This window comes from Delphinus delphis, chromosome 19, assembly GCF_949987515.2.
Source record: "Delphinus delphis chromosome 19, mDelDel1.2, whole genome shotgun sequence".
In the NCBI taxonomy this organism is placed as follows: domain Eukaryota; kingdom Metazoa; phylum Chordata; class Mammalia; order Artiodactyla; family Delphinidae; genus Delphinus; species Delphinus delphis.
The window spans coordinates 54,225,862-54,239,038 of record NC_082701.1 but is presented as its reverse complement, the minus strand read 5'-3'; the positions used below and the strand labels follow the sequence as shown (position 1 = coordinate 54,239,038).

The window sequence follows — 13,177 nt, the reverse complement described above, 5'->3', positions numbered from 1 at the left end:
AAAGGAAGTCACAATGTTCAACCAATGGAAATTAAGCATTTTGATTCCATCAGAAAATTTTAAAACAGCAGAAATGTTTTCTCCAGGTTAAACTTTATTTCGTTTGAACTAACTTACTTAAGAATGATACACATCAGAGGATCTAAAAGGTAACAGCATGGTGACTACAGTTAACAATACAGCATTATATACTTGAAAGTTGCTAGGAGAGTAGATCTTAAAGGTTCTTACTACAAAAAAGAAATACTAATTATGTGAGGTGATGGAGGTGTTAACTAACCCTACTGTGGTAATCATTTCGCAATATGTAAGGGCATCAAATCATCATGCGTACACCTTAAACTTACACAGTGTCATGTCAACTACATCTCATAAAGCTGGGGGGAAAAGACAATGATGTACATCAAAAGGCGGTCGTGGGAGTTCCCTGGTGGGCTAGTGGTTAGGATTCCAGGCTCTCACTGCCGTGGTCCAGGTTCAATCCCTGGTCAGGGAACTGAGATCCCACGAGCCTCACAGCACAGCAAAAAAAAAAAAAAAAAAGCGGTCGTTATTCTTCCCCACTCTATGAGTCAACAAGCAGAAGATGAATACATTATATTTTGGGATATATTTATGTTAACTGGAGAATAGCCTTCTTGAGTTGGGATTTTTTAAACTGCATTTTATACAAATGACATTTAAGTTTAAAATGCATTTGTTTTGGCTTTATAAATTTTGCTTTCTTATAGAAAACCTATTCTGTAGTATATGAAGACTGGTACCCTAATATACAACCCTAGTCTAAGGCTTCCCTGGTGGCGCAGTGGTTAAGAATCCACCTGCCAATGCAGGGGACACAGGTTTGAGCCCTGGTCCGGGAAGATCCCACATGCCGCGAAGCAACTAAGCCCATGTGCCACAACTACTAAGCCTGCGCTCTAGAGCCCGTGAACCATAACTACTGAAGCCCGCAAGCCACAGCTACTGAAGTCCGTGCACCTAGCGCCCGTGCTCCGCAACAAGAAAAGTCACTCCAAGGAGAAACCCGTGCACGGCAACGAAGAGTAGCCTCTGCTCGCCGCAACTAGAGAAAGACTGCACGTGGCAACGAAGACCCAATGCAGCCAAAAATAAATAAATAAAATCAATAAATTTATTAAAAAACAAACAAACAAAAACCCTAGTCTATATTGGGGGGTGGGGAGGAGGAAGAAAAAAGCTTTGTTTTAAAGAAAAAAGTTAAAATTCATTAAATGTATCCTTTAAAATAAATCAATTTTAAAGCATGAGGTCTCAGAATACAGTTATACTGTATACTTTCTGCACTCCAATCTTAAAAGTGAACTTTCCTCAACCTGTGATTTAAATTATGGCTAAGTCCAAATATCTATGTACATCTTTCTATATAACTATATACATATGAATAGATGTCTTTCTATACCTCTATACATCTTTCTAAATCTAGTACATCTGTCTATATCTATATACATCCTTCTATACTTACATACATTTGAATACCTACATATATGTTTCTCCTATTTCAATTGCAAGTGAAAGCAAGAATATAACACAGTTGTTTTTTTTTTGTATTTGGAAAATGAATGAAAAATGGAAGCTCTTTTAAAGTAAAATTACCATGGTTGGTTAGTTGAAACAATAGTGGACACATTCCCAATACCAAGATGGATATAAAAAAATTAAGTAGCATAATATCATAAAATTTGTAGCTTACTTTGTGCCTTTTCACAGAAGTTTATCTGAAAGCCTAAAGTAAAAGAGATAAGTTCCAGTTCATTTACTGTAAATCAAACAAACCAAAATTAGAACATGACATAGCATTTTTATATTACATTCAAGAACAGTTCAAATCATATAACCTCCACCATCACAGATAGAACTATAACATACGGGCTTTCTTCAAAAACTCAGCTCTTTCTGACTTAATTGTACTTTATTATACGAAACTGAAATCAAGTTTAAATTATAAGAGTTATGTTGTCTTTACCGTTAATTTTCACATCTATTCAATAAAAAGAACAGCTATTAGCCCTTGGAAGTTAAGAACAACTTTTAAGACAGTTTTGTCAATTTCTTCAATCTACAAGTTCAGAACATATCACAAGCTATTTCATTAACTCAAATTACTGACTTGGAATTACTCGATTAACTACTACCCCTGGTTCAAAAGCTTTGGCAGTTGATAAATTGTGAGAGTTAAACACACATAGCAACATTCTGCCAGTGAGCTAACCTCAAATGATAAGACAGTGAACTACTAAAGAGGTGCTTAAATTCCTGTGAAGTAGCCCTGAAAAAAGACCATGTCCCTAGAAACGGTAAGTAGGACTATAGCAGTTATAGGAAGAAAACCTCTGAATTCTCCTTAGAAACATAAACATATTTTCCAAATTCAATTGGGCCTCGTTATACCTTATGCATATATTTATACAGATGTAGTTTTGTAAAATGCACCCAGTAAAGTAAGCTGTTCAAAACAAAAGCCTTCCCAAAATATTCATTTGCCATCACAGTCTATTGGGTGAATTTCTAGTTTTCTCAGTGGTCTACCTATGCTTGTGTTTATTATTGCTTTGGGGAACAAAATAGGGAAAGCAAATTTAGAATGAGTATCACTCAAGTTGTAGTTATATAAATTCAATCAAAACTTGCAGAAAAAAAAAAATCCAGGACTAAAAAGGATATGTTTAAGTAGTCCTTCCCATCCAGCTTTGAAATTCCTAGGATTTTAAGATATAGTACCTATAATGCACAAAACCTGAAAAATGGCTAATGTAGCTACTCTGACATGAAGGTACCTTTGGGACACAAAAGTAACCCACTGCCTACTTACTACCTGATGGCAAAGTGGGAGGAAGTGGGAGTGGAGACGTCAAGGGACAAAGTCCTGGGGGCAAACTGGAGGCAGTGCCCTGACACTTGTATCTCTACTGCTGAGGCTCCATACACGTGCTGCCCACCCCCTCGCACCCCCCCCCCCGCCAGATGTGCAGCAGGAACAGACTTCAGAAGGAAACACAAACAAACAAACAAACAACAAAAAATGGATTCTGTGGATCTTATAAGCCTAAGCAACTAAACACCAGCCAGCCTCCTACCAGGCAAAACGAGCTGGCAAAAGTCAGGAGGAAAGGGAGCTGGCAGCTGGCACTGTGGAAGCAGCAGTGGAATAGGAAACACGGAGGAGCCTGGCCGCAGCTCAGAAGCCCATCTCCCACCCCCTCCGCTGGAAGAGGGAACGGAAAATTCACCTGGAGACTAGAGAGGAAGCTGGTGAAACACTGAAACAATTTCAAGGGATACTTACTATTCTCTTTTTAGCTCTAAATACGCTCAATAGGTGCTACTAGGTAGCAAAAATAAAAGGTGAGCAAAGAGGTGAACTAAATAGCAAGATGAATGGGGAAAAGAGCAAGAAAAATAAATCTGAGAAGTATGTGAAAAAGAATGAATTGGATCTGTATAGTTGTATAAAAATAAGTTAAAGGATAAAAGTATAATGAATAGGAAAAAATATAAGGTATATGTAACTGGGAATGTTAGAATGTCACCAATTACTCCCCTAACACATCAGAAGTTAAGCCCACTTTTAAATGCCAAAAAATTCTCAAATCTTGAAGTTCTATCATCAGTACAGAATCCATACATGTAGCTAAAAGGGAAGGGGTGAAATTCTCAAAGCATAACTACAGACTTGCTCTTTTTACCTAATTATGGATGAAGTGACCAGATGAACAGATTCTAAGGACTCATACCTACATCTATTTCTGCATTATTTCTCACTCAGAAAAGACTTGCTAACTGACAAGCACAGTCTAAAGTAGCCGGAACAGATGGCTCAGCTTTTCCTTGGAACTCCATGTAATCTTATCAATTAAATCAGATAAAAAGCCATTACCTAAATCTTTCTAGACCTCTAAAAGACTACACACACACACACACACACACACACACACACACACACACACACACACACACACACACACACACACACACACACACGGGGGGGGGGGCGGAGAAACTCTATAGAGAGAGATTATATATATGGAAAAGAACCAGGGGGACTTCCCTGGTGGCGCAGTGGTTAAGAATCCGCCTGCCAATGCAGGGGACAAGGGTTCGATCCCAGGTCTGGGTAGATCCCACATGCCGCGGAGCAACTAAGCCTGTGCGCTACAGCTACTGAGCCTGCACTCTAGAGCCAGCAAGCCTCAACTATTGAGTCCACGTGCTCCAACTACTGAAGCCCACGCGTCTAGAGCCTGTGCTCCGCAACAAGAGAAGCCACCATAATGAGAAGCCTGCGCACCGCAATGAAGAGTAGCCCCCGCTCACTGCAACTAGAGGAAGCCCACACACAGCAACGAAGCCCCAACGCAGCCAAAAAAAAAAAAAGAAACCGCAAAGGTCAGAGAGTTGGTGCTTACAGTACAGATGTGGGAAAGTACATGGCCCAAGCCAAGTTTCTTTTCATTAAATCTCAGACCCCCAAGAATAAATATTGAGATGTACAGGGCAGGGTGCTAGTAGGCCTACCAAAGAAATAAAGCTCTGTGGGGTTTTTTCCCCTCCTTTTTCTCACCAGGACTCTCCCACCACATTTTCCCCTCATTCTCACCGTCCAACCTCAATCTTGAGAGTCCTTAACTGGCCATAACTGGAAACCTACAATTTACTGTATTTACCAAATAAAGTGAGCTTGCCTGTATCCATTTAAAAGGCTGTTTAAGATGTGCATAAGTGTATATTAAAACCAAAGGCAAAGAGTATTTGAGAAAGTAGAAAACAAAATGAAGAATGTCAGACCAGGGTTCTAGTACCAACTGTGAAACTCAAAAGAGGCATCTTGCTTGAGCCCCAGTTTCCTCATTTATATATAAAATTAAGAATAATATCAAGTAATCTTAGAATTTGAAACAGCGTGTCCACGTGTAATTTTGATTGTCTAGTGGCCCTCATGGGGCACAGCGACCATCCGCACTGCCCTTCGCCTGGGCTGAGGGTGTAACGGGGGGGAGGGCGGGACAGGGGCGTAAGTAGCTTCCCACCTCCTTAGTAGCGCCTTACAGTTTCCTGGACACCCTGGATTCTGGTAATGCTGAAAAGGGATAATGAACTCCAGTATGAAGCCACACTGATACAAAGAAAATCACAGCTGCCTGCCTTACTGGGTCAGGCCCACAGACCAAGCTCCCAAATCTTCCTTCTGCCACAAGCATGAAGAGGCCAGCAGCTTGCCGCCTTCCAACTTCAACCTCGAAATGTTGGCGAGTGCCTTCGACTGTAATGTTACTCATAGTATACCATTATGACTCTAACATCTCAGCATTTATCTAAGCTTATCCAAACTTTGTATTTTCATTGTACTCAGAGTGAGTTCCACAAGATTTCCTGCTGTGTTACTTCCTTGAGCTTTCCTGACTTCACCTTTCTCAAGCTTAAAAGGGACCCACCTTCATTTAGTAATTCCAGGTTATTTGCGTCATCCAGAACCACTCATGATTTTATGAATACTAATCCTTCCCACATTTTTAAAAATTCAGGATCTTGTCAGCCCTCACATGCCAGTCCCTCTCCCTCCTGTGGCTGATGACCACCTTATTCACTCTTCGGTTTGTAACTAAGCACTGTATTACCATGGAGCCCGTTCAAGGAAGCCCAGTACACCCGGGGAGAGCAACTCATCAACCATGTGACTGTGGGCAAGTATCTAACCTCTATGAGCCTCAATTTTCTCATCTGTAAAACAGAATAATAATACCGGAAAGTGTTCTGTGATGATTAAATAAGGTAATAAATGCAACACAGAGCCTGGGATAGCGCAGGTTAATGTTATCAAGAGTCATTATTATTCCTGGTATCTCCTTCAGGTGAGCAACGATTATGGTACCTTCCCTATCAGACCAGCTTAACCCACACAAACAGTCCCTCTCCTTTCATTTCCTGTCACCGAGAGATAAAAACAAAGGATTCCACACTCTGCCTCTCCGTTTCAGCCCTTCCTACACCCAGCCTGCTGTCCTGAGGACTTAGCTCCGGAGTGGGTACTGTCTCCTGGCAGGAACCTAACCCAGATCTCAGGGTCACTGGCAAATGCATCAGGAGAGCCATTTAATGTCGCTTATTTTTCAGCAAAGTCAGGCACAGATAGACACACATATCTGTGTCAGATATATAACAGAGATCTATCTGGCAACCCTTTTCTAGCTTCCCCCTTTTGAATACTTTGGGTGACTGTTGGTAAGATGAGATATAATACAGCTTGAAAGAGCTGCTGTGGTGTCCACTTCCACCATCCTTCTCCCTGGTGAGGAATGTCATGCTTTTCTTCAAGAATCAAGCCGTGCACGATGGGACTGCCAGCTTCTTTGTAAAGGTCCATCTTGAGCTGTGTTAACTACTGGCCAATGCTCCCTCTCACCGCGTGGCTGTTAAGTCAGCCCAATCTCCTCTCTCCTTGCCCTTGAATCCTTTCTACAGGTTCATGTTAATTCTCAACCTTGCCAAGAGTGTGAAGAGACACATGCAGACTTCCTGGAGTTGGGGAAAACGGCCAGAAGCTAACCCATGCCCATTAGCAGGACAGTAAGTTGCCCAGATGACAAATTTAGCCAGGACGGCAACGTATGCTATTAACTCTTATGCTAAGTGGGTGCCTTTTCCATACTATGCATAGTGTTGAAAGAGTTCTATTACCTTTCAACATCTAATTAAAGTTTTCTACTTGCCTGTAGATTTGCAATCAAAATGCCCCCAAATTCAAAGTGCCAGGGTAAACACCCCAGCGAGTTCAGAACTCTGCAACACAAAGAAGCATCAGAAAGCCCTGAGGCTCCGAAATCAACCCAAACATGGCTGGATGCATACAGCTTCCACCCCCTGACTGAAACCTAAAATAATCTCTTCCTTCTATTCCTGAATCTGCATCACTTCTGGCAAAGATTCTTCTCTCAGACCTGAATGGCTGAAATGACTTAAATAGAGCTCGGAGAAACCATGTGAACCTGGGTAGAAGAGTAGAAAGAGCAAAGGCTGCCTGTCACCAGGTGGATTAAAACCCACTTCAACTAGGGCAAATTCCTTAATTTAAACGTCAGTTCCCTAATATATGATAGGAGACCATGCTCATCTACCCTTAAAGAGCACTTATGAGCATCAAATTAGGTAAAGACAGTGAAAAAAGAGCTGTGTTAACTATTAGTTTCCCTTCTTAATTTTAAATCTGAATTAAACTTCCTCAGGTTGTATCATGTGGACTGTCTCTATCACCTAGAGATGCAGACTGACCTGAATTATGTGTGATGGAGTTGATTTTGACCTCCAGACCCCTAAAAATAAAAACTCTATGGGCCCAAATCAACCCAGCTTCTCAAATTAGGTAATAGAAATTGAATGGAAAAAGAGAAATTTGCAAAAAAAGAAACATGACTCAAAATACAGCATTCACTAACATCCCATCTTAAACAAGTTTCAACACACACTCACACTCTAATAAGGGACATTAAAAGAAAATGTGAGAAAATCAGTATCCTGAAAGCGTTATATTTTTCTACTTTTTAAATTTTAATACTAGGGTTGCTCTCCTTTTTAAGGAACATACAGAAATGCAATATGTGCTTTGAGGAGGGACCGACTTCCTGACCTGGATTTTATTTATCAGGTTATGTCAAATAAATGGTGAAAGAAATAGTGTGCAACACAGTGGGAAAGGCAAGCAATTCTAGGGTTTGGTATCTTATCCATTGTCAGCACAATTCAGTTCTTTAAATTGGGATAAAGGCACCCTCCTATGGTTCTTGAAAACCACAAACTAAATGGTAAAAATAGAAAGACAGTCAAATATAATCACAAATAGGGCATTTCATACTAATTTTTTATATTCAAATATTATTGGGAGAAAAAAGTGTACTGATTTTAAATCTTCACTTTTTCTTAACAGGTATGTTTCATTACACTTGAAAGTTCTGTGTATTTTCTTTTATTTTGTAAATATTTTTACTGAGGTATAATTGACATACATTATATTAGTTTCAGGTGTACAACTTGATTCACTATTTGTACATGTTGTGAAATGATGCCCACACAGTAAGTCTAGTTAACATCTGTCACCGCACATAGTTAAATAATTTTTTTTTCTTGTGATGAGAACTTTTAAGCTCTACTCTCTTAGCAGCTTTCAAATATGCAATACAGCATTATTAACTATAGTCGCTACGCTGTACATTTTGCACATTTTTTAAAAGTAAAATCTAGCTATCATCTTTTTACTTAAATTGATATTTATAAAATGTTCAGCTGAGGGTAAATGGGTAAGGACTGGACTAGTCCATAACTTTTCTGTTATACATCTATATTTGAGACTCAAAAAGAAAAAAAGAAAAACTACCTACATGAGCTCATTAAGAGAATCAGAGGCACTTACCACATATACTTTATAACCAGTTCCTGTAACAAGTACTTTACAAATGTCTCCATGTTTTTCAGACTCAATTATAGATTCTAACTATGCTACACATTTTTTTAAAACTGACATTTCTCAGCTATCCAAGTAAAGTTTAAGGAAAAGTTTTATTTTTCCCTGCTTTAAGTCTCCTATAATAAATTTAACTTCTTGTGTTCATGAGATTTTTAAAAATCTACTACATTTTAAGGGTTTAGTAACTAAAGCATTTAAATAGCCATGTCTAATAGCAATCCTTATATACGTATAGATATTTTATAATTTTCAAAGCCCTTTTATGTGCATTAATCTAATAATGTGATTCTCACAACAGCCCCGTAAGGTATTATCCCTATTTTAACAGATAAGAAACTCAGATGAGTTCAGAAAATGTAGGTAATTTCCCCAAGGTCACAGAGCTTGTACACGGCAGAGCAGCTACCTGAACCCAGGGAGAATAAAGACTCATCAAGAATACTCTGACCAGAAATGCTCAATAATGAAAAATGGAAATAAACAGGGTAGAGAAAAGGGTAGGACCCAGTAATAATGAAGCTAAAGAAACTGTGTGATGGATCATGAGGCGTTAGGGACTCATCTGCTAATAATGAAAGAGACAATTAATTAGACCATTACAAGTAAGAGTACTGTTGCTATTAACAATGATGATGGCTAACATGCATCAATCACATCCTTACTGTGTGTCAGGCCCACACTTTACATGCATTCTCAAAGTTCCTGTAAGGTAAGCATTATTCCTGCTTCCCAACTGAGAAACTCAGGCTTGGAGAGGTTAAGTATGTTGCCCAAGGTCACAAAATTCTTAAGTCCCGATGAGGGGATTCAAATCCAGGACACCACAGCTCTGGCTTAACTCAAGCATTATGATATTAAAAAACCAAAAAAACCCAATAATTCTCAACTGAGACCACTCTTGGGCCACAAACCTCAAGCCATGAAAAAATGTGCAGGGTGACCCAGTGCCCAGCACGGTGCTTCTCACACAGAACGACCACCAATGTCTGTTAATATTACATGTATTCCACGCGTCCCACAGCTAAACCCTGCTATTAGAAAGAGCTTGGCCATTAAAAACTCCCAGAGAGACAGTGCTTTGGGGGTGGCAGGTGACCATGCTTGCGGGGGTGGGGGGGGAGTGGCATTTACCAAACATCTTCTAAGGACCTGAAGTATGATCTAAAGCCAAAGATCTGATAGGTGAAGTAAGGGAGGTTGCGCTCTAACATCACAAGACAAAAAAGATCCTACACAGCTGCTTAAGCTCAAGCTTTGTAACCTGGATTGTGGGAGAAAACGTCCTGAGAGTTTCAAGTGCTTCTCTTCATTCTCAGTAATTGAGAGAGGTTCAAGAAGATACAACAGGTTCCTGAATCAATCAAGGCTAGACACAGTACTGATAAAAGAAAATTCATCAAAAATTCAAAGAGAAGTCTTATGTCCTCCCTCTCCCTTTTAAACTGGGTTCTGCTTATTAGAAAGTTCAGTTTACTGGGTTTCAAAACTCAGGGGTGGGGGCTTCCCTGGTGGCACAGTGGTTGAGAGTCCGCCTGCCGATGCAGGGGACACGGGTTCGTGCCCCGGTTCGGGAAGATCCCACGTGCGGCGGAGCGGCTGGGCCCGTGAGCCATGGCCACTGAGCCTGCGCGTCCGGAGCCTGTGCTCCGCAACGGGAGAGGCCCCAACAGTGAGAGGCCCGCGTACCGCAAAACCAAACACACAAACAAAAAAACTGAAGGGACCTGTCAAATATGTGCAATAAAAGTTTAAATAAATACATAAGGCGTAAAAAAAAAATACTCAGGGGTGGGAGAGGAGAATGGAGCGCATCAGAATAATTCCTAAACACGATGACTTTCTCTGAGTTCCTAGAACACTCCAAGCTCTTTCCTACTTTGGCATCTTCACACACACTGTTCCCTCTGCCTAGAACCCTCTTCTTTATCGTAACAGAGTCCTCTTTCCAGACAGGTCTTCTGTGACCATCTTACCAAAGCAGACTGCCCCCTCCCCCATTAACTTCTAACCCAGCTTGTTACCTTCATAACACTTTTCCCAATTAGCAATTTTTCTTATTTATCTGCATATTGTCTTCCCTCCCCAATCCTATCAGGAGGGTGAGCTCCATCAGGAAGGAGACCATCTGACTCACTCTCTTCTATATACCCAGCACTAGGGCACTATGCCTGGCACTAGGCAGATGCTCAATAAACATTTTTGAACAAAAATTAATTTCTACAGCTTTTTCGAACTATTAGCCTCCCTACTCATCCCCTACCCCCACTCCCAAAAAAACTTGCATTTTTATAAGCTTTGTAAGTCACCTGTTTTGGATATGCAATATAATCTTAAATTGTCATTTTGCTGTTTCATTTCAGCACCACCACCACCACCACCGAGACTGTAGAGCTGGAAGATCAGGAAACCCATCCTGTACTTCATCTGTATATTGTACAACACAGTGGCATCCAATAACTAATTTAATTTGAATTAATTATCTGAGGGCCTGCACAGAAAGTGTCCTCTGAGCTCTGACATCATCCTGTATATATCTATCACTGTTCCTTACGTATATCCCATGGGGAGGGGAACAGGGATATAAAATTGAATAAAATCCCGCCTCTGCTTCATGAATCACCCTCTCATAAACCCGAAATACTCAACAAACGTCAAACCTAACCAGACAGACGGTTAAGATAGACCTCGGAGCCCTTCAGGAAGATTTTAATCAAAGAGTAACCATGGTCACACGGACCACGAAGGGTACCCCAACTGACGCTGCTAATAATTTAACGCAAGCAAGTCTGCGAAAGTTATCAAGAGATTTCTGACATTCCCTGTTTTCAAAGATAACATTACTACTCAAAATTCCCCAGTAAACTCAAGGAAACGGTCCCTCACGGGCTGGGGCCTGGTATTTTCACAACAGCCCCTGTCAAGAGCCACAAAGAGCTAATAAGCATTCCCACTGGGGAAAGTCATTAATTAGGAGGGCTGCTTCAGATGTGCAGTCCCCGCAGAGAACCACTCGGACCCCTGCCTTTCGATTTCCCGGATCTCTGCATTTCAACCGAGCTCCCTCTGTTTGTTTTATTTATTTATTTATTTGGTCTGCATGCCAGGCTAACACAGAAACCCCCGGCCTCTCCCAGGCCAAGGGCTGTCTCATCACCTTACAGGTGGCACGGGCCTGAACACCCCCGCCCCACCCGCCCAGCGAGCAGAAACCTGCAGAAGTTTGGAAACCGAGGGTCCAGGAGGACCGCGGAGCCCAGAGGTCAGGCGGCGGCCGGGCCCGGCGGCGCCCGCAGGGAACCAAGATGGCCCTGAGCGGGCCCCACTGCGGCGGCGGCGGCGGGGAGCCGGGCCGGGGCGCCGGGGCGCGGGGCCGAGGGGCGCAGGGCCGAGGGGCGCGGGGCCGGGACGACGACGACGCCGCCGCCGCCCTGGGCGGCCGGGACCCGCGGGCCAGGCCCCGGCCACCTCCCGCCGCCGCACCCTGGCCGCGCGTTCCCGGAAAGGCGGGCGGGGCGCGCCAGGTAAGCGGCGGTGGCGGCGGCGGGGGTGGCCGCGGGGGCGGGCCCGGGCCAGGTGGGCCCCCGCGGGCGGTCGGGACCCCGCCGGGCCGAGCGCGGGCGGAGGCCGCGGCCCGGGCCTGCGCGGCCCGCCGCCCGGAGCCAGGCCGAGCCGGGGGCGGCCGGCTCCGGGCGCGAAGCGGGGAGGGAGGGAGGCGGACCGGCGCGGGTGGCTCGGTGGCTTCCTCAGCCGGGTCCGGGGGCGTCCGTGGCCGCGGGGACAGGCCGCGACGACTCCGACGGCCGCGCCCGGGGGCCGGGGTCTCGGCGCCGCCGCCTTCCTTACCCTGCATGCTGCTGACGGCCGGGTGGCCGGGCGCCGGGGACCCCACGGGGCCCGGGGTGCCGCTGCCGCTGCCGCCCCCGGAGCCGCCGCCGCCGCTCGGGCTCGGAGCCGCCATTGTTGGGAGTGAGGAGCCGAGCGGCGCCGCGGCGGCTGCAATGCAGCAAGCTCGGCCTCTCGCACGGCCGAAGGGCGTGGCTAGCGCCCGCCTTGGGCACACCCCCGGCACGCCCCCGCCCGCCCCCGCCCGCGCCTGACGCGGAGCCGCACCAGATGCTGAGCGGCTGAGCGGCAGAACTGCCCAGGTCGCCGGTGCGGGACCCCAGAGGCCGGCAGAAGTCCTGCACCGGGGCTGCGGGCCCGCCGCGGAGCCTAGAGCGGTTTGCGGAGTGAGGAGTGTGTGCATTTGGGGTATGAAAGGGTACACAGCTTCTATCATTCCTACAGAGGTCTGTGACCCCAAAAGTTTAAGAAGCCCCTTGTTGGAATCTCAGAACCCAAAACCTGAACTGTAAAACTGAAAGGGATCGCAGAGCTCGTGCTTCTTGTCCAGTCTCTGACACGGCACTTCCAGAGGGGACTTGGCTCTACCTGTGGTTCCATGTGGAGCTCCCGCTAAGCCTTGCCTAACACCCTAACCCTACACTGCCCTGGGAGATCCTAAGGAATGCTACTGAAAGTACCGTCAGTGGACCCATCCCAAGAAGACTGAATCAGAATTTACATTTTAATAATATCCCCAGGTAATTTGTATGCACATTAAATTTGAAAAACAGTATCTTAAGCACGCAAGCTCCCTGGCCTCCCAAAATATATTATCTGTATCACTGACTTCCCCTAAATACACACTGGATTCTCTCC

The 13,177-nt window shown here is 44.2% G+C and overlaps 1 protein-coding gene across 3 annotated transcripts in view; it reads right to left on the bottom strand.

Moving 5' to 3' along the window:
• The window catches only part of MAP2K4 (mitogen-activated protein kinase kinase 4), a 104,650-nt gene extending 92,188 nt beyond the window's left edge, over nucleotides 1–12,462 (bottom strand). Inside the window, exons 1-2 of one of the 3 annotated variants that reach the window (XM_059996577.1) lie at nucleotides 12,320–12,462; nucleotides 1,715–1,780 (exon numbers count right to left, since the gene is read on the bottom strand). In XM_059996577.1, the coding sequence (XP_059852560.1) occupies nucleotides 1,715–1,780; nucleotides 12,320–12,434 (181 nt within the window). In that variant the 5' untranslated portion in view covers nucleotides 12,435–12,462. The remainder of the gene's footprint in view (nucleotides 1–1,714; nucleotides 1,781–12,319) is intronic. The other 2 variants (XM_059996578.1, XM_059996579.1) reach the window with 2 other exon arrangements.
• Nucleotides 12,463–13,177: the final 715 nt, after the last annotated feature.